At 45.4% G+C, this 21,301-nt stretch overlaps 1 protein-coding gene across 1 annotated transcript in view; it reads left to right on the forward strand.

Moving 5' to 3' along the window:
- Positions 1 to 21,301, forward strand: part of FBXO36 (F-box protein 36) — a 72,001-nt gene extending 50,700 nt beyond the window's left edge. Inside the window, exons 3-4 of the mRNA XM_024563822.4 lie at positions 12,268 to 12,440; positions 18,609 to 21,301. Of these exons, the coding sequence (XP_024419590.1) occupies positions 12,268 to 12,440; positions 18,609 to 18,797 (362 nt within the window). The 3' untranslated portion in view covers positions 18,798 to 21,301. The remainder of the gene's footprint in view (positions 1 to 12,267; positions 12,441 to 18,608) is intronic.

The raw sequence follows: 21,301 nt of genomic DNA on the forward strand, positions 1-21,301 counted from the left end.
TGATTTTCTGATTGACTTTCACAAAATCCTGGAGATGGGGGTTTGGGCCGCACATATTGGAGGTGATTGTCCTCTGTCTGGAGGCTTAAGGGCCAAATCTTCACCTGCCTCTTGCCTGCCGCAGGGAGATAAGATGGATAAGATGCTGGGGGTGGGGGTGGGGGTGGGGCGACATCAGCTTCAGGATAAGCACTTGTGGGCTTCCCTGACCCTGGAAGAATAGGCAATGGAGTGGGAATCTAAGGGTGGACTGCAGCCTGGCTCCCGCTGAGCCCTCCTTCCTGGGGAGGGGAGTGGAGGGATTCACACAAGGGGTGCACCCAAACGGGCTGCTTTTCAAATCGCAGTTTGGAGAGCAGCACTTCTCAGGACTGCCTGCTGGCCTTTCTCTAGGAACAACACTGAGATACCAAATTAAATGGGCCTGGCCTGGCAAGTTCAAAAGCTCCAAGTCTCACTTTTTAGACCACCTACCGCAGGCAGCCCAGCAGAGGGAAAACTTCAAACCCTACTGCTGTTGGTCCCCTCCTCCCCCTTGGTTCTTAAGGAATCCCTCAGAGAGGCCTCGGCAGCAGAAGGAGGGGTGCACTGTGGCACAGAGCAGGGCTCAGGGGTCAGTGGCCAGGGTTTGAATCTGTGCTGCCTCCACCCAGCATGGTGTAAAACTAGCTCTTAATCACTGTTTGCTATTGTTGTTAAGAAACGATGTTTAAGTCTTTTCTTTGTCATAGTCCCAAGATCCCCTCCCTCCACAACGTTTTTCTTATCCAAAGTAATTGTCTTGCTTAAATCCCACTCACTGGTGGCACGTCTTTAGAAATCTGGGTCACTGCTGTTGGCAGAGGACCTGAACCGGGTTACTCTTGCTTCCTTGGTCTCTGAGCAGCATTTAGCTTGAGGTGACATTTTCTTCCCTGACTTCCAGGGCACCTTGCTCTTGATTCTGCTCCTGCCTCACTGGCCCGGATTGTCCATGCTGGCCCTCCTCATCTCTCCAAATCTAAAAGCTGGAGCACAGGGTTCAGCTCTTGTGTCTCTTGTCTGTCTCTACTGGCTGGGAGATTGGACTAAGGCTCAGGCTTTAAATGCCACCCATAAAGAGACAAGCCCCTTGTTTCCAGCCTGTGCCTCTGTCTAAAGCTCCACACTCAGGTATTTACCTAGCTGCCTCCTTGACATCTGCCCTTAAATATCTAATAGGCTCTCAAATGTCACATGTTCCAAACAACTTCTGATGATCTTCTGCCCATCTACTCCCCCCGCAATTCTACAGTTTTCCTTGGTTCCATCAGTTCTCTCTCTTACATGCCAGGTCCAATCCATCACCATAACTAGAACCCAAGCTGTGCTTGCAGCCTCCAAGACAACACCCAAAGATGCCCACCACCAATAGTCACACTTTTGTGTGATCCCCTCCCACACTGCATCTGGGTCATCTGTGCGACCAGTAGAATTCAGCAGAAGTGATGTTATGCCGCATCTGAGATTAAGTTATAAATGACACTGCAATGGATCTTTTCTCTCCTTTCCCCCTTTCTCCCTCTTTCATCACTTGCCCTGGAGGAAACCAGCTGTGGCACTGGAGGTGCCACTATGTCTGAGGCACCTCTGTGGAGAGGTCCATGTGGGGAAGGACTTGAAACCAGAAAGCTGCCTGTTGCCTAGCAGAACCAATAAGCAGAGACAGGGATTGAATCTCTCACTCTCTCTCTTTTTTTTTAAAGATTTTATTTATTTTTCAACAGAGGGGAAGGGAGGGAGAGAGGGAGAGAAATATCGATGAATCTTTATGGGCGCTTTATTCAGGTGGCTGGCGATCTAAGAAGACAGTGGGTTCCTACCTTAACAGACTGTCTTAAATTCCATTTTAAACTCTGACCCTTTTTGTAAGGAGAAGAAAAGTGTAGGTAAGGCATTTGGAATTCAGGGAGAAGTTAATCAGATAAAAGCTATAGCATTCTTTCATATGTGTCCTGGGTGATGGTCTTTTGTCTGTGCCCTGGGGTGGTCTTTATCTGGGTCTTGGGTGGTGCCATCTCACCCTGGAGTACAATGGCTCAGATAACATCCTGACTGCTTGCAGTCCTCCTGAGGCACAAAGGTGGAACTGTTCCTGGTGGAGTCAGGGTGGGTCATACCTTAGGCAGTTCCTGGAACTACAGCTTTTACAGGCATTGATTACTAAGCTTATTTGCTGTTACTTACCTGAACTAAAATCGTCCAGCTCTAGAGTCCTCTACTAAACTGAGGCCTCCACCCAACAGCCACAGGACTGAGCTTTCTTGGAGGAGGATCTCTGGCCTTAGTCAAGGCCTCAGGTGACTGCAGACCCCTGACGCAGACCCCTGACGCAGACCCCTGACTCTGGACTGTAATCTTGTGAGAGGCAGATCCTGAGGCAGAACCATCCAGTTAAGCCACTTCTAGATTCCTGACCCTCAGGACCTGTGAGATAATAAATGTGTAGATAACTCAGGAATGCTTTTCACCATCTCTGCTTCTGGTCCCTTCTGGTCCCTTCTGGTCCAATCAAGGACAGCCTCTGTCCTTGGTAACTGAACTAGCCTTCCCTCTGGTCTCACTCTTCCACCCTTGACCCACAATCGTTTGTTCTCAGCACAGCAGCCAGAATCAGCCTTTCTTTCCTTCTTTTTTTTAAAAAAAATTGTCTTTATTCTTAGAGAGGGAAAGGGAGGGAGAAAGAAGGAGAGAAACATCAGTGTGTGGGAGAAACATCTATCAGTTGCCTCCTGTGTGCCTCCAGCCAGGGACCTGCCCCACAACCCAGGCATGTGCCCTGACAAGGAATCCAATCACGACCCTTTGGGTCACAGGCTGATGAGCCACACCAGCCAGGGCCAGAATCAGCCTTCCAAAGCATTATATCAGGGCACATTTCTTCTCTGCTTCAAACCCTCCAAGGGCTTCCTGATGCCCGAGGGTAAAAATTCAAGGCTTGCAGTGACCTTCAGCCCTTCTCCCCTCTGGCTAACTCTCCTTCTGGCACGCTGGCCTCCCTGGTGTTTCTTGTACGAACCAAGTATGTTTCCACCTCAGACCTTCACACTTGCTGTTTGTTCCCTTTCTTAAGAATATATTTCCCAGGATGTCCCCGTGATTTGCTCTTCATTCAGGTCTCCACTGAAAATGCTGTATTAGAGAGTGTTCCCCTGACCACCGTACAGAACATCACCACCTCCTCGGTGCTTGCCCTGGAATACCCTATCTCCCATAATACTTATCACCACAGGATGTATGTACCCTGTATTACTTGTTTATCTGTGTGCTGTGTGCCTCCATCACTGGAATGTGAGTTCCATCATGGTGGGGACCTTGCTTGGTTATTGATGTGTCTTTAGCTCCCACCCAAAACAATGCCTGGTACACAGCGCAATAATTTGTTGTATGAAGTATTTGAGACAACTCTTAGGGTAGTACAAAGGTAAACTCTGAAAGAGATCCTTCTAAATTATAAGTTCAATTCTAACAGAGCTTAGGTTTCTGAACCTAATAGTTTTTTCCAGGGTGAGAAAATCTTATACGAAGATTAAAATTATACTACCAGACTGATAATTTTAAGATGGTTTTTTAAGCTCAGGGACCAGGTCTTATTAATTATTCTATTTCCTTTTTTAAAAGATTTCATTTATTTTTAGAGAGAGGGGAAGGGAGGGAGAAAGAGAGGGAGAGAAACATCGATGTGAAAGAGAAACATTGATCGGTTGCCTCTCGTACGTGCCCCGACTAGGGGCTGAACCCACAACCCAGGCTTGCGTGTGCCCGGACTGGGAATCAAATTGGCGACCTTTTGCTTTGTAGGACGATGCCCAGCCAACTTGGCCACACTGGTCACAGCAGTTGTTCTGTTTCAAGATCAGGTACATGGTAGGCAGTTAGTATATGTTTGTGAAGTAAATGGAGAAAGATATATTTTCTGATAGTCATTTTGTTTAAAGTGACATAAATAAAATTGCTGTGCTCAAACTATATTTTCATGACTCAATCATGTAAGAGCACAGGAGTAAATTTTAGTACTTACTAATATTTTTTAGATACTGGGGGGTTATAAGTTGCACTAAAGGGATAAATCATGTAATTCTGTACTAGTCTGCTAGGGCTGCCATAACAAAATACCACAGACTGTGTGACTAAAACAACAGAAATTTACTTTCTCACAGATCTGGAGGCTAGAAGGTCAAGGTCAAGGTTCTGGCGTGTTGTTTTTTTCCAAGGCCTTCTCCTTGATGTGCAGATGGCCGTCTTCTTGTTGTGTCCTCACATGGACTTACCTCTGCGTGCACATCTACTGGTGGTATCTGTGTGCCCCACTTTCCATCTCTTAGAAGGACACCAGTCAGGCCCTGACTGGTGTGGCTCAGTTGGTTGGGTGTTGTCCTGCACAGTGAAGGGTCACCTGTTCAATTCCATTCGAGTCCCTGTCAGGGCACACGCCTGGGTTGTGGGTTTGGTCCCTGGTTGGGGCCAGGTGAGAGGCAACTGATTGATGTTCCCCTCCCTGTCTTTCTCCCTCCCTTCACCTGTCTCAAAAAATAAATACAATCTTAAAAAAAAAACCAGTCAGATAGGATTACAACCCACCTATATGATCTAATTTAAGTTACTTCTCAAAAGGCCCTGTCTCTCAATAGTTACCAAAGGTGCTGGGGTTTAGGACTTTGACCTGTGGATTTGGGGGAGCCGGGAGGCACAGTTCAACACAAGAAAATCCAAACTTTCCATGTAGAGAATTTTCTGAAATTTTATAAGCAGCATATATCATTATTAAATTAGTAATTAATGATTGTACTGATCCCTACTGCTACTCTAACAAGTTACCACAAATTTAGTAGCTTCTATAATACAAATTTATTATTTTACATTTCTGGCATTCAGACATTTCATTGGGCTAAAATCAAGGTGTTGGTAGAACAGCATTTCTTCTGGAGGCTCTAGGGCAGACTGTACTGCCTTGCCTTTTCCTGGTTCTGAGACTTCCTGCCTTCCTTGGCTCCCGGCCTCTTCCTTCACCTTCCAAGCCAGCAATGGCTGGGCCAGCAATACTGCTTCAGTGGTCAACCCCCTTCTCTGACTTGAACCCTCCTGCCTCCCTCTTTCCTTCCAAGGACCCCTGTGACTACATTGGGCCCACCCAGTTAATCCAGGATGAACTTCCTATCTCAAGATCTTTAATCACATCTGCAAATCCCTTTGCCATGTAAAGTCACGTATTCACAGGTCCTGGAGATTAGGACAAAGGACATCTTTCGGTGGGGGGAGGGGGTAGCATTCTTCTGCCTAGCACAATGATGCATGCAGCAGCTGGAATCTCAAAATCCAAAGCGTGGCTGAATTTTTCCTCTAGATTTGCATTTTTAAAAATGATAAACTAATGTTTATTATTTAAAAAGTCATTCATACACTGTGAAGTATAGAGAATTGTTTTCATGGCAGTTAAGAGTATTGCTTAATACAGACTACCTCTGTTCAAATCCCGGCCCCAAGACCCATTAGCTCTCTGCCCTTGGGGAAATTCTTTAATCTCTCTGGACCTCAGTTTCCTCAACTGTTGATAATGGAAATGATAATAATAACATTTACCTCATAGGATCCTCCTTATGAGAACTAATTGAAGTGCTTATGATTTGCCTAGCACATGATAAGTACTCAGTAAATTCTAGCTACTACAGATTTTAAATTTTAAAAAGTAAAAATTCCTTCTCTCTTCCTCCAGACCCCAGAGCTAATTACTATACATAATTTCATTTGCATTTGACTTCCTTCTGTTTTGGATTGTGTGTGTTGGTTTAGAAAAATAGAATCTTTCAGTCTTGAATTTGTCTTTGCACTGAACTTATTGTGAACATTTTCCTGTTATCATCCATAAGTAAGTACCCTGTTCTCTTAGAAGACTGTCTGGCATTCTGTTGTGCACATATCCAGTCCTCGACTGATGGGCATTTTCAAAACCCCTTAGGTTCGTTCTGGGACATATACAGGGGTGAGCAAAAGCAGGTTTACAGTTGTGAGTAGGCGAAACAGTTTATTTTTGTATTATTATGTATTAATTATTGTATTATTTATCTTCTCATTGCTATTATTTTGTATCCTTCCTTATGATTTATCTTTTAGGTGTTGAGGGCTGCTAATTTAACCTACTTTGCCCACCCCTGTATATCTTTGTACACTTAGCTGAAAATGTCAGGAACAGAGATTTCTAGACGTGGAATTGCTGATCCGAAGATATGTGCATTGTACATTTTGGTACTGGAGTATTCTGTTTGAGGGGTGAATACTGGAGAACCCTGCCTACGTCAAGGATTACTTGACAAAGGATGGTATTTCTGTTAACTAGCTGTCCTAGTCCTGTCACGGATGTAGCGCAGGTACTGCTTACAACCCCTTTGACCTTTATAATTATGCCAAATTTGTAATTATTCTGTTTTTGAGAGAACTTTAAGTTGGGTGACGTACATTATTTCAATGTCTATAAAATGAGGCTTCATTAATATTTTGATGTCACGATATTTCCATTGTGAGTAACTTAAAACCCTTCAGGACATTTGGTTCCATCCAAAACATCCGTGAGGACATTTGGTCCACATCAAAAGGCCCTTGAAATTCGGTCCTTTCCAAAACATCCACACTGAGAAAATATCCCTGGTTCACACAGCCCGTGACGTTCATTTCTACTTTTGGTTTACAGGATTAATACCTAAAAGATACTATCGTGTTTCATTGGTCCGGTAATTGTGTTGTGGCTGTATTGCCAATAATAGCCTTCCTTGCCTGGGTAGCCTGGCTGCTAATGAGTGGCCCATGGGGTTGGGCAGATGGGCTGGGGGTTGTATCTTGCAGGAGAAGGGGATTTATATTAACTATGACCAAATGTCTCTGTGGGCATTTTGGAGGGGACCAAATATCCACTGATCATTCAAAACCGACGTAAAATGCCGGTCACTTCACTGTACTCACCAATTGCCTCCCCGCAAAGCTGCTGGATTAGTGACGCGCTATCCACCAGGATACGGGGTTCTCTTACACCTTTGCCATCACTAATTAGGTATTGCTGTCTTTTTTTATTTTTTCCAGCTAGCTGGTGAAATTAGTATCTTGTCTCATTAACATTATCCTGATAACGAGTAAGTTGAGCCTCCTGTCATGTTTAATTGCCATTCATATTCTTACTGTAATTTGACTGTTTGCCTGTTTGTCCATGTGTCTGTGAATTTTGACATTGTTTTCTTTCTGAGAGTTTTAAAATCTGAGGAAACATCTATAGATATTTTTCTAACTTAAATAAATAGGAACAATCAGGAAATTAGCTGTTGGAAACTTTTTAAAAATTTTAGTTTAAGGTAAAAATGTGCCAATATAAACTCAATTGAAAGTACTGATTCCTGGGTTGAGATGGAATCCAACTTAAAAATAAGTTGTTTTCCAACTTATGTGCTTTGTAAAGTCGATTGCTTAGATCTATGAATGAGTTCTAAGTGGTGGTTAAGGATTTCAGGCAACCCTCAAAAATCCCTGGGATAAAAGCAAATGAGAGCAACCATACTTTCTGAAGCTAATGACAAAGATTGTTTATTTCCGGTATTGCATGTGAAAGGAAATATGGGAGATATCGTTTAGATGTCAAAGTTTTGAAATTGCTTTGGACATTTAGATGATTAAGGAGAGAATAGGACTGAATGTTTGAAACGGGGATCATAATGGAAAAATGATAGTACTAATAAACACTAATATCCTGAAATATTGGCCTGAGTTCTCGATCTTAGGAATATCAGTACACAGAAATCAGAAAAGTGGGAAATAATAGGCCAGCCCCATGTTTAGATCTGTAAGCCATTTTCTTGAGGTCCTTTCTTCAGGCTTATGTCTCAGCCTTGGTGCTGGGACTTCATTTTCTCCCGCCTAGCTACCGCCTCTAACTCTGCTCCTCTCTGATCAGCTGCTCCCTGTCTTCAGCATGGATTTCTAGAGTTCCTGCAGACCTGGGCTCCGTTCTGCAGGTGGAGGGTGGGATGGGAGAGTGGTAGGGGCCAGAAGCACTAGAAGGCAGCGGGGGAGACAGTTTCTTGTGCGTCCTCCCAGAGGTGGTCTGTGCGCGTGTACAAGATACGTTAACACGAAAAGAAGAATCATGTACCTTGTGTGCTACACCTTGACTTGAAAAGCTTTCAAATTTAGAAATATCTTACAGCTACAAAAAAGAACAGACAGTAATATTACAGATACCCAACACCACTAACCAAAGATCTTACCATTAGTCGCATTTGCTTCATTTAATCCAAATTATCAAACATGTTGGTGAAGTTACTCAGAAGATCCCCTCCTTTCAATGTCTGCGGTATCTGCAGGGGTGTTTTCTTCCTCATTCCTTGATCATGGGAGCTTATGCTTTCTTTCTTTTTATTGTTTTTTGGTTGGAGGGGGTGTTTTATTAATTTTTTTTTCAAAGAACTAACTTTTAGCTCTACTGATTTCCTCCATTTTCATTAGTAATTTCTGTTCTTACCTTTAGTATTATTTCCTTCCTGCTACTTTCTCGAGGTTTGATTTTCTGTTCTGTTCCTGGCTTCCTGAGACAGAAGCTTAATCATTGTTTACAGCCATTTCCCTCCTGAATTTTCTTTAAGTGCTGCCTCACCTCTATTAGGTAAGTTTTGATAGGTTGTATCTTCAGTCTCATTCAGATTAAAACATTTTCTAAATTCTATTTTGATTCCTTATTTGATTCATAGATTATTTAGAAACATTTTGTTTAGTGTCCAGGTAGTTGGGGGTCTTTCAGTTACTGGCCCCGCTGCTGGACCCCCACCTTGACTTCTGGCTTAATTGCATGTGATCAGAGAATCCTCTCTGAATGGTTTTAATTTTGTGTCGTCCTTCCTCAGGGCCAAGTCAATCTCGTTATCATCCCAGTTTTATTATACATGCTGCTGAAGTCAGCACCATATTTACTTAACACCCTTTAAAACATGTTAAAAAGTTACGTACATATTCAAATTTCTACCCCTCACCTATCAATTTCCCTTCTGTTGTCTCTTATTAACTGTTCTACAGTTGGCGTCATTTCCAAACATGTTTATTATACATAGTTACAACTGTATAAATAATATATGTACTATTTTTAATGTTTAAAATTTTATGTAAATAATATCAAACTATATCATTTTTCAACTATGTTTTATCCATCAACACTGTTTTTGATATTTGTCCATGTTAATATGTGTGGACCTAATTCACTCATTTCAGTGGTCTTGTATTATATTATAAACCATAGTTTATTCAGTCATTTCCTTGACTGAGGCTAGTTAGGTATACTAGTTTAGAAGTATTAAATTTTTCCGGTGAATTGTTTCTTCTATCAATAAGTCTTTCTTATCACCTATAGTGATAATAGTGAGAATAGTGAGTTTTACGTTACAGTATATTTTGTCTGCTAGTAATATGTTTTCTTTTGTTTTGAAATAGTCTTTTTCCGTACTATTACTTTCACTTTTCCATGCCATTATCTTTAAGCATGTCTTTCATAAAGAGCACACAGGCCGAATCATTTGCGTGCGTGTGCATGTGCTGTTTATCTGAGAGTCTTTTCCCCGGCACGGTGAGCTCATTTACATTTATTATGATTACTACTCTGCCTGCGATGTCTGTCATCTTCTTTTGTGCTTTCATCATATCATATGCTTTTTCTTTGCTTTTTTGTCTGGCCCCCATTTTCTCTTTTCTTTTTGTTTCCTTGATTCCATGAGACTGCATTTCCCCCAGCCTTGCAGATGTGGCTGTGTGACCCAGTTTCGCTCAGTCAGGTGTGAACTGAGCTCTTTCATAGGGCTTCTCAGGAGGTGACTCCAGGCAGGGACGCAGCCAGCTTCCATGCACATTTGTGTGCCCTGCCCTGCCCCCGTTACCTGCCGCACCTCTGTTGGTGCCTTGGGAACAGGAGCCATCTTACAGGGGCCCTGGGGGTGACAGCCGCCTCCTAGAATGTGAAGCAGAAAGATTGAAGGACCCTGGACATTAATGACATAATGGAGCTCCTGCACCAGTCCTCACAGCCCACCTTCAGAATCCAATTGTGTGAGAAAAAAAGAAAAATTCTATTTGTTAAGCCACCTTAAACTGAGTTTTCTATTTTGTTCAGTTGTGAACCAATCTCCAACTGACTACAGAACAACTATTTTGGAAATTATATTTCTTTCTCCCTTCTCCATCCTGCCCTCTCTCCCTTCCTAGATTAAAAAAAAAAAATTACACTGGTAATATGGGTTTATTATAGTGGCAAACAAAAACCTGCACAGAAGCTCTTCTAAAGAAAAGGGTCTATTGAGCCTTCTGCGGAACAGAAAAAGGACCGGGCCCTGAGGCGTGCAGTCCAAACCCTCAGAAGGCAAATCTGCCTCCTGGACTTGCCTCCAAATTTGGGGAAGAAAGCTGTAAGTTTTTTCAAAGAGTTTACATTGGCCGTAGGTCAGGGCATGGGAGAAGGTGAGGCAGGGCAAGCCTGGGGATAGGTGCAGAGTTCGTGAGGAAGAAGTGTTGGCTCGTTTACGCTGGCTGTGAGCAACAGCCTGGGAAGTTAATGGCTAAGCAAGATGCTGTGGCCCTGACTGGCCAGCTGTTCTCTCTAGAAGATCTCTGAAATGCCCACCTGGAAGTGAGTTCAACGTTTCCGCATGCACGCGGGAATGTAGGCAGTGTTCTGCTGGTTTGGCCCTGCAATTGTTAATAGCCTCTCTTGTCTCTTTCTGCCGCCCTCTGCTCTGGCCTGCTGTAATTTAATTTAGGATTTAGGACATGTGAGAATTTTTTTTCTTGTCAGTAGAAAGATTAGAAAAGAGAAATTAAAAAAAAAAAGTCACCACCTAGATTTAACTACTGTTAAAATTTGAAAATGTATCCTTCCAAACATGTTTTCTTATTTATTAGAGCCAGAGACAATTTTCTTTAATTCAATGATGAATTACCATAATATAAAAAATAAATGAACAAACATGAAAATCAGGCAAATATTTTAGCATTCAAAAGTAGCTGATAAGTACTATTTGGAAAAATTTAAAAAGAAAATTTTATTTTACTTATTTATTTTTTTAACTTTTTATCGTTGACACTATTACAGATGTCCCCATCCCCCCCCACCCCCCCAATCCCTCACCAACCAGCCTCCCTCCCCCTATCCCTCTGGCTGTCACCACACTGTTTCAGTGTCTGCGGGTCATTCATGTGTGTCCTTTAGCTAATCCCTTCCCCTCCTTTCATCCAGTCGCCCTCCCCATCCCCTCCGACAGCTGTCAGTCTATTGTTCCCTGTGTCCATGCTTCTGTGTCTATTTTGTTCATTAGATTCCACATATAAGTGAGATCATGTAGTATTTGTCTTTCTCTGACTGGCTTATTTCATTTAACATAATAGTCTCCAGGTCCACCTATGCTGTCACAAAAGGTAAGATTTCCTTCTTTTTTACGGCTGTGTAGTATTTCATTGTGTAAATGCCCCACAGCTTTTTTATCCCCTCATTGACCGATTATTAGCCATTTCTTGGTTATTTAGGGAGCTGGGGTAAAAAAACAAACAAACCCTCATCTCCCCTATATCAAACATGTGAGGTAGATGATTATATTGGTTGATTCTTTGTGAATCTTTTTCTAATTTGGAAATAACAAAGTAGGTATGAGAACTGTTAGGCAAAAGTTAACACAATTTTCATGAAATATTCATCTATTTTTCTCTTTGCCTCTCTTGTTTTTTTCTGTTATGTAAAGATCAGGATAAAAAGAAGGTAACGAGGAAGCAAGCAAATTTGGTGGAGAAACTACATATAACAATAGAACAAGCATTAAATAAAATTAAGAGATATATGTTCCAGACCAACCTGGGGAGAGGGCGGGTGGCAGAAAAACCTTCTGGAGCAGCATCTGTGCCGGGCCTGGGAGGTTGGGAGGGTGGGGATGCTGCTGCTGCTGCTGAGACTGGTCAAGTCAGTTGTCTGGACTGGAATTTGGTGCTGATGAGGTCAAGGGGATGCAGCCCATCACTGTGCTAAACGCTGAGTGTTCCTCACAGGTCTGATATCAGGGCAGGGGTTGCAATCGGAAATATTTGCCTCACACATGCATGACCCTGGGCCCACAGGCAGTGGGGTGAAAGTGGGGATGACTTAGCTTAATCTGGCAGGGGGTGGGAGGGAAGAGGAAGAACGTGCCCCAGAGCTGTGTCTTAGTGATAATGCGTGATAATCATGTGGGTTTCTTTGAATTGCAGTTCAAATTGCCTTGATATTTGGTGCAAGAACATTGGACCACGTCTTCAATTTGTGCGAGGGTAAATTTGACTTCCTTGAGCGGCTCTCAGACAATTTGCTCCTGAATATCATTTCTTATCTGGATCTTGAAGATCTTACCAACCTTTCTCAAACATCACGCAGATTTTCCAAGGTAATGGTCAAATGTTTTGTGTACATAGAGAATTTTCCTTTGTGCTTTCTCAAAGTTGTTTCTTTCTTTCTGTTTTTTCAATAGTATTTATCCTTTACATTTATCTCAGCAAGCATGTGTTGAATACTTACTTTATGACAGGCACTGTCCTAGGCATGGAGGCAGCAGAGATGTGCAGATGTTATTTCTGCCCCCCAGAAACTCACAGTTTAATAGGAGAGACCCATACAGAGGCAGATTATTACAACGTAGTGGAATCAATTCTGCAAGGGATGTGTGTGCAAGATACAAAGGTCGTACAAAGTGCTTTCCTCTGCCTAGCTTCACCAAAGCGGGCTCCTGCATCTGGGTTTTGAGGGGGAAATAGTTTGCCAGATGGTCTGGCAGACTAGAGGCGTTCCAGATTAAGGGACGTCTCAAGTTAAGGTGCCAGCAGAGGCAGGGGCATGGCAGCACAAGAGAACAAGGCAAGTAGTGACTGTCCCCCGCCCATTTCATTTCTTCAGTAAGAGCCCTTTGCCGAATTACTTACTGGGGTTCTGGGGGACTTACTCGTAGTGCCCAGTCTTCCTCTACACCCCAGGCTGACTAAACGGACTCACTCTCACTACTCGGAATCCTCAGCAGAACAACCTCGAGCAGAAAGCACCGTTGGTACTGATTTCACCCAACATCAGGGCCTTGATGCAAGCATTATTAGTTTCTCTCCTGATTCTGGGAGGTGCCTTGGTTCCTGCCCTTTCAGCTAGCTTGTAAGTTGACTTCCTTCCTGCACCCCCACCCCCAAAAAAGAAGGGCTAGAAACAAGTTATATGAGCAATCAACACACACACCCATGTATTCTCGTATATATGTATACATATGTAGCCATTAGAAATGTATTAAAGTTAAGATTTTTGTCCTTACTGTTGATAAGAAGCTGATTATTCATACTTTAAATGGGGGGAATTTTAAGTGAATAAAAGATTCTAGAGGAGGTCTATTAAAAGCTTCTGCCAGGGCCTGGGGTGCTCCTGAAAGTAAATGGAAGATTCGATAGGAAATGGCTGTTTCGGCCATGTCTTGTGGAATCTGTTCCTTACATCAAGCAACTGTCTTCCGTCCAAGTGTTGCCTACTTCCACTATTACTCTCCCTCTTGCTGCCTTGCCATTTTTTTAGTGAAGTCTTGAAAACATTCTCCATACCTCACCGGTGCTCTAAAGCCAATTACAGTCCTCAGTGGTCAGGTGTTTTTTAATAGATGCTGTTGAGAATGAGAGCTGCAAGGTCACCTTTGTGAGACAGATTTCCAAGGCCAGACCTGATTCCGCAGTAATAGGTCTGCTTTGGAAGCTTAAAGACACATGGAGACACAGTGTAGTGGAGTGGACTCGGGGTAGGAGGGGGCCCTAGCCTTGGAGAGCCCATGCTGCCATCCCACGTAGAGAATGGAAGTTTCCACTTACCGAACTTAATGCCACTGGCGATCAGGACCGTCCTGCTGCCTGCCCTTGCTCCCCCTGCTCTGACTCTGTGTTGACCAAGCCACAGAGCCTCCATGGTGAAGGTCCGGTGGGCTGGCTGTTTATATTCCTCAGGGTAAACCATTGGAGAGGCAGCCTCTGGGAGCGTGGCCAACTGGAGCACACCTGGGCGGTGAACCCTGGGATGGCGGTGAGCTCACCACACTGATGCTGCCTGTGGGAACCTGCCCGAGGGCCTGCTGGCTGGCTCCAGGTGGCACCAGGCATGGGCACTATGCCTTTTCTGCAAACTGCAGCAGAGTAGACCCGAAGACCCCCCCACTGCAGCCCGATGAGGAGGCTGAGGCTGAGACGCAGGAGGGACGGTCTTGACTAGTATATAAACATGTTCATCTTGGTCGTGACTCAGGAACACTGAGGAGGAAGATCTCTCCTCTGTCACATTTTGGCTATGGAGAAACAGACATTTCCTCATGTCCCTTGCCCGTGGTTCCCAAGTTCGGCCAAGTGGATGAAGCACCAGGGAGCGGGTGAAACGGGAGGTGCTAGGCCCAGCCCGGGGTTGGGGGGGATCTGACTCTGGGGGGCTGAAGTGGACCCAGCCTGTGTTCTGAACGTATTTACAGCAGCCCAATGCTAAGAGTCAAGTCTAAGAATTTGGCCCATTGATATTACAGTCGTACAGATAAAATATTTCAAGAGATTCTATAAATGGCTAGAAGCTTGCGGGGGGCGGGGGGGGGGGGGTGGGGGGAGAGGGGTTTTCCCATCTTTACTGTGACCAGGCTTACGGGTGTTTCAAGCAGCAGGCAGCCAGAGAGCTGGGTTCTTTTCTTAGTTCAGTGACTCTCCACCATGAGCCTTGGGCAGCTGCACCCTTTTCCTCTCTGAGTCTTTATTTTCCTCATTTGCAAAATGCTTTTAACTAGGTAAGCCCTAGGATTCCTTTCACCCTTTACCATAGCTTCTGTATGTTAAGTTCATGCACGACCACCAGGGGGCGCTAAAAGCCCACATTTTGCTGTGCTTGGACAAAGTAACTGCAACCATAGTTGGGATGGGGTACCTTGTGTTTTGCAACCTGGCATCTACCAAGCAAAAAAGCCCAGGGTTTGGGAGTCTTAGACGAGGGTATTTTATGACCAACTTGTAATATAAAACAAAACTAAGTATTTTCAGCATAAAATGAGTCATAAATGAAGTTACACTGGTGGAAATTGTAGCTCTCTTGAGAATTCTTGTCCTTCCCCAAAACCTCATCATTTTCTCCCATAATCTCATTACATAAGACACACTGATATCCTGAAATGTATTTACTGGAAGTGGGATAGTCATCCACAATATTGTTAGAGTTTAAATCTTTTGAAGGATGCTCAGATCTGTTTTGTTTTTTAATATTGAGACAGGTTCTAACTTTTCCCCTTGTGGTTTATACTTAGAAGAATATGTTGTAATCTGAGTAGAGAAACTAGACCATGAACGACTGGTGAAGATGAGATGAGACAGTGAGCAAGTGCCTAACATCCAAGTGTTTGGGAGCTGTCACTATCCTAAGAGTCGGTGTTGCTGGTCGACGGGAGCCGTCATGTGACTATGATAGTGTTTGCTCTGGTGTTCCTGCAGAGAGAGTCTTAAGTGATTATGCTTTGTTATACTATTAGTTTCTGTTTGTAAACCATGTTTCCCCACATCAGAGTACTTTTACAGTAGTACGAAATCTGAAAGTAAGGAGTACTGGCTGTTTTCGCCTCAAAAACGAGTGTGATGGAGTCATGACATAGAGATAACGCTGAACACGTGTTCCCCTCCCCATGAAGCAGTCAGGGCCCCAGGGAGCTAAGCAGGGCAGAGGAGGGGTCTGTGTAGATGAGAATAGCCGGGTCAGACTGAGAGGATGCTGTGGATTGGTCTGCACAATGCTCATGTGACCCCCTCGTGCTAGATGGAGTTGCCTCTGTGTACTGTAGAGGTCAGAAGGGTAAGAATGGCCTCTGTCAGGCAGACCCACCCACTTGGAAGAAAGGGTCTTGGCAGGGACACACGAGCAAGGTGAGGCGGCCTCCAATGCACAGGACCAGCTCTTCCTGCAAGCTCAGTCCTGGAAGCACATGGGGAAGGCTCTAGTGTCTGGTGCGAGGCTTCATCGCATCCTACGTGCCAAGTGTTGGGGAGTGAAAGCAGTGCGATTTCTGTGGAACGGGTGGTTTGTTTTTCTTGTTGTTTTGTTTTTATTCTGGCGGCTGCTGTTCTTCTATAGCATTGAATTGTTCCCTCTGGTTTTACTAGATATTCTGTGAGCGACCTGTTGCCTCTGCTGACTCCCCTTCGGCTTAAACAGCTCAGGTTACATTCTGTGTGGTCTGAGGCCAAGAGCCCTGTCCAGTACCACAGACCTTTCATGTCGTTTGGGGGGTGGATGGCTGAATAGGCCCCTGGAAATTGTGAAGCAGCTTATCTGGCCCCAACTGGAGTAATTTTAGTTTGTATTTCACTCTTCTTTTACATTTTTTCCCCTTAATGTTAATTTTCACCTGTCATTTTTCTCTGCCTTCACTCTTCTGCCTCAGTGTCAACCTCCCTTCTAAGTAGCTGTGGCTGAACTGCCAAGGGCTATAGCAACACACACTGAACTAAAATCAGTTCTGAGGAAAGGGGGAAGGATGAGGCCATGAGTGAAGGCCCTTCCCACAGAGTAAAGAGCATGGGTTTCAGCCTGTTGGTTCCCAACAGCCGTTTCGGCTGTCTGGGCACCTTTTCCCTCCTTGTTATTATGTGCCTGTGTTTCTAGAGGTTCAGATCCTACAGACTGACACCTTTCGAAACGGGGCACAATCAGATTCAGTATTCTGGAAGCGGAGGGATTTTACCAGGCCTGTCTGCCTCTGCTATTAAAGCAGGCAGGTTGCCCCCTAAAAAGAAATTTTAAATGGTGAAAATGATGAGTTCAGTCTGTTTTTATCATATCAATCAGGTCAACTCTCTTTATTATTCATAGGCACTTGATCTCTACCAGCCATTTCCATAGATAATCCTGGTCCCCACCACTGTGGACCTCTGAGGGGCCCCTAGCTTCATGCCTTTCTTTGCCTCCTTATAAGAGAAGCCTTTGTGGCCATTCCCATGGATGGGCCTGTGTGCAGAGAGGAGGGGCCCAGGCCAGCGTGCGCTGGACCACTGATCCAAGGGGACAGGGGGCTCCTCACTGGTCCTCCGCCAGGCTGAGCTCTCGCCACCCCTGGAATTTCACGTCAACCACTGTATAGAAGCCGCGAAAAGAGGGGATCGAAAGGAGGGGATTGGGTAGTGGTTGACTGCCCAGCGCCTTGTTGGCACAGGAAGGGTGGGCAGGAAGTGCCTGTCGCTGAGGCCCACGTGGAGCCCTCCTTACAGCTCGTTTTGCATTGCTGGAGTCACTGCTCTGCAACAGCAAGTTTCCAGGCCCCTTTAGATGTTGCCGTTCTCGCATGCACCACAAAACCCTGGCCTTCACTAAGGTTGGGGCTACCAGAGAAACGCAACAGCAGCTTTGTCTTGAGGAAGGATTTGGGGGCCTGGCAGTAAGGCGTCAGGAAACCTCCATTTCCATAGTGTTTAGTAGCAGGGGACTGGTGAGAGTGGCTGCCATACATAATGGCACCACCTGAAAAAGTCGTGTTAGCAAATCTTGGGTAAATGGAAGCTGAACTGTGGCAGCTTTGAACTTGGAGGGAGGGCAGAATGGCCTTGTGCAGCTATTGGGCCAGAGGGGTCTTGTCTGTCTTCGACCTCATGGCACCTGGTTCAAGTCCCAGAATGCAGAAGAGCATCTCAGAGAAGGTCGTTCCCAGGGAACAGCTCACTGTGCCAGGTGCCAGGCAGGCTTGGGGAGTGGACCAAATCTTGTAGGCCACTCCAGGGCATGGCGCGATGTCACATGTGCCAAGGACTTGGAGCAAAACTTGCGGCACCAGGAAGGGGTGGATTTTCCACGTGCCCACTGGCATTCTCCGGGGGCTGCTGGGTCGTTTTGAGGTAGTTCAGCCCTGAATAGCCTTCAGTGGACTGAGCTATCATCTCTACAAGCCCAGGGGAGAGAGGGCCTGGGTGAGACTTTAAAATGAATGCAAATTTAGCGGGAATTAGCTGCTCCCATTGCAGAAGCTGCAGCACTGGGTACAAGATTGGTTGACCACACACACATCTCAGCCTCTGCTGTGTGGCTAGTTGGAAATTAACTAAATAATGTTGTATATGAACTATATATAACTAGCTGTCTTGCATTCTGCATCTTGAATGAAATCAGGATTTATTCCATTAATGAAATATTGCTTTGTCCTTCATTTACTTTATTTTTAAATGTTTATTTATTGATTTTTGAGACAGAGAGGAAGAGAGAGGGAAAAAAAACATTGATTTGTTGTTCCACTTATTTATGCATTCACTGCTTGTATGGGTACTGACCAGGGATTGAACCTGCAGCTTTGGTGTATCGGGACAGTGCTCTCACCAACTGAACTAGCCTGCCAGGGCTGCTTTTTGTCCGTTAGGTGCTTGTGTACTTGCCCCTCCCCTGGGGCAGGAACCATGTCTGGCACACCTTGCACACGCGGTGTTCCCTGCATGTCTACAGGCAGCGGGACGTGGATAGGGGCCTTGTGAGTGAGCGTGTGACTTTCACTTGGCCCATGTGTGACGGATCCCCCTTCTGACTTTCCCACCCACAGCTGTGCAGGTCTGACAAGCTGTGGGAGCTGATAGTTCAGTCTGCCTGTGACAACATCACCCCTGACATGAGGGCCCTGGCCGAGGAGATGGGCTGGAGACAGATGTTCTTCACCAACAAGCTGCAGCTCCAGCGACAGATCCGCAAGAGGAGACAAAGACAAGAAAGCCAGGGCAGCAGTCGGTTTTAGGGGGACGTTTTTGTCCTGCAGGGGCCTTGAGGCACGGTTGTGTTTTTCTGCTGTGTCCAAATCTCGTCTGTTTCATTAAGAACTACGAGGTGTTGCTGGTTTAAGGAGCCGTCAGAAGAGCATACAGTATTTGCTCACAGGTGCAGCAAAGCCGGCTCTGCAGGGCCTGGCCTGAGCCAAGTGGTGAATTGGTCAAGTCTGTTAGCTCATGCCCCCTCTCCCAAGGACTGCAGGACGGGAAGCCCTGCCCTCGATGTCTTCCCCCCCACCCCACATCCTCAAGAAAAGAGGCTTCTGCTGTATAGAAGCAAACAATAAATGATTATTAGTAGGCTTTTTATTACATATCTATTCTATCTGAGCATCAGAAAAGGGAACCAAGCTTTTGAATTCTTCTCCTGGTCATGAGTCCATCCATGGAGCCGGTGGCCACGTGTGTCCACAGGGAACTGGGAGGGGCAGTGGCCTCGGGAGGCATCCCAGTGAGTGCAGCTGCCTTTCCGACTCTGTCCCTCCGAGTGTGCGTTCAGGGCCCGACCTGTGGGCTGGGGATGCCAGGTGTCATCCGTGCCGCCCCCCCCCCCCCCCCCAGACAGCTCTGCCCTGGCCCGGGGTGGGGGGTGGGGCACGGCTGGAGACCGGGGCAGGCTCACCCTCCCGGGACTGCATGTAGCCAAGTAAACCTACAAATGTTCCTAGAGGGACATGTTTCCCAAAGGAAGGTGGGAAACCTTCCTTTCATAACGGGTTTTAAGAACACAGGCTCCGGCAAGTGAGTGAAAACCTAAGTACGGTTTGTGCCCTCTTAACCTGGCAGAGGGGTGAAAACGGCAGAGCTGTGGGGAAGGAAAGTCTGCGTCCCTGGGATGGGTTATTTAAAAATGGTTTTCTTCCTGCGCTCTCCTGGCGTGGGGTCCCCCAGAGAATGAGCTCATAGCAGCAGGTAATGACTGATGACCCCTTTCAGGCCAGAGAGCAAAGCAGCTCTCAACCTCCCATCACCTTGTTTGCCTTCTTACCCCTTCTTTCCTGTGGCCTCCACTTTGCTCCCTAGAGAAGAGTGACATACCCAGGCCCCTCACCCCCCTTCCATGCCAGAGGGACTCCAGTGGTGCAGTGGGACCGCCTGCCCGGTGCAGAGGAGGTGGACGCTGGCTGCCCTCCTCCCTAAATTCTCCCAGGACGGTTTCATAGCCACGGCTCAGTGACAGATTGTTTTCTTCTTCACTGAACCTGTGCTCACATCAAACCAGCCCCATTCATGCACCCTAACCCCTGGTCATAGGTTTCCAGGGACATCGGTGACATCAAATGTAGGCTGCTTCCTTGCAAGTAAGGAGCCTGTCTAAAGTTGTGTCTGTGTTTAGTCCACGCGCAGAGCAAAGAGTTCATTGACGAGAGACCCAGGCCTCGTGCCCAGCCGGGCGCAGGGTAACTGGCAGGGGGCAGAGGGCCCTGCTTCTGCATGGCTCCTGCTGCCTGTTTCTCCCTGAAGCTCCCGACTTCACTCCGGGCCAGGTTTTCAGTGACAGAACGCAGGTTTATGCAACGTGTGTGCAGCAATTGCGTGGATGCGCAACTTGGTACTTTAACATAACTGCATAATATAAAATCACACATCACTTGTAACACCGATGCAAAGTGCCAACAGCGTCCAAACTTCATGCACTGTGTTTATCACCTAACAGATTCTCGAAGCTTACACACACTCACCTAGATTCAACAGGAACCAGTAAGAACACAAATATGGCCATTTAAAAACTTTTAGTATGAACAGATAATAAAGGTAAATGACAATTAAAATTGGTTATTAATATGTTGACTATTGTTAAATAGTAGTTAAAATAATGTAGGTTATCGCCTTAAGAATTTGGGTGCCTTATTACCTGACTCTGATAATTTGGGCCCTAACACGAACAATTAATATCAACCTAAACCCTACTGCATAGCACCAGCATTGTCCATCGTGGGAACATTTTGCCACTCCCCCTCCTCGTTTCCTCTGTTAGACCCTGGACAGCGGGCGCCCCCCCGGCCCCCGCCTCTCTGCCTCTGCTGACCGCTTTCGTGCAGATGGATGTCTGCCTTGTGTGTGACACAGCATCTCAGAGGGAAATGCCACATTGTATAATCCTCCCCTTCCCACCTTCCCAGTCACAGTGTTTCTGTGCTGTTATTATTTACCATAGTAACTATAAAAATAAGATATTTATATTTTCTGGTGTTTTCTATGTTTTAAAGTTAGAACAATTTATTAATAATGGCAAATGTTAGAGTTTATAAACTAAACAAATAAATATATTTTACCTTCTATTTTAACTTCTGTTACTGCTTTTTCCTGAACAGATTGGCATAGTATGTGCATTAAACCTCAGTTATATGGAATGTAAAGTGTTTTATTTTACTGAGTGGGACAAAGAATTTGGCAGAGATTAGGATTTGGGAGAGGGGTGGGAAGCAGGTAGGGACAGATGAGAGTCACCACTCGTCATTGTTTTCCAAGC

Source organism: Desmodus rotundus, chromosome 2 (genome assembly GCF_022682495.2).
Source record: "Desmodus rotundus isolate HL8 chromosome 2, HLdesRot8A.1, whole genome shotgun sequence".
NCBI classification, from domain to species: domain Eukaryota; kingdom Metazoa; phylum Chordata; class Mammalia; order Chiroptera; family Phyllostomidae; genus Desmodus; species Desmodus rotundus.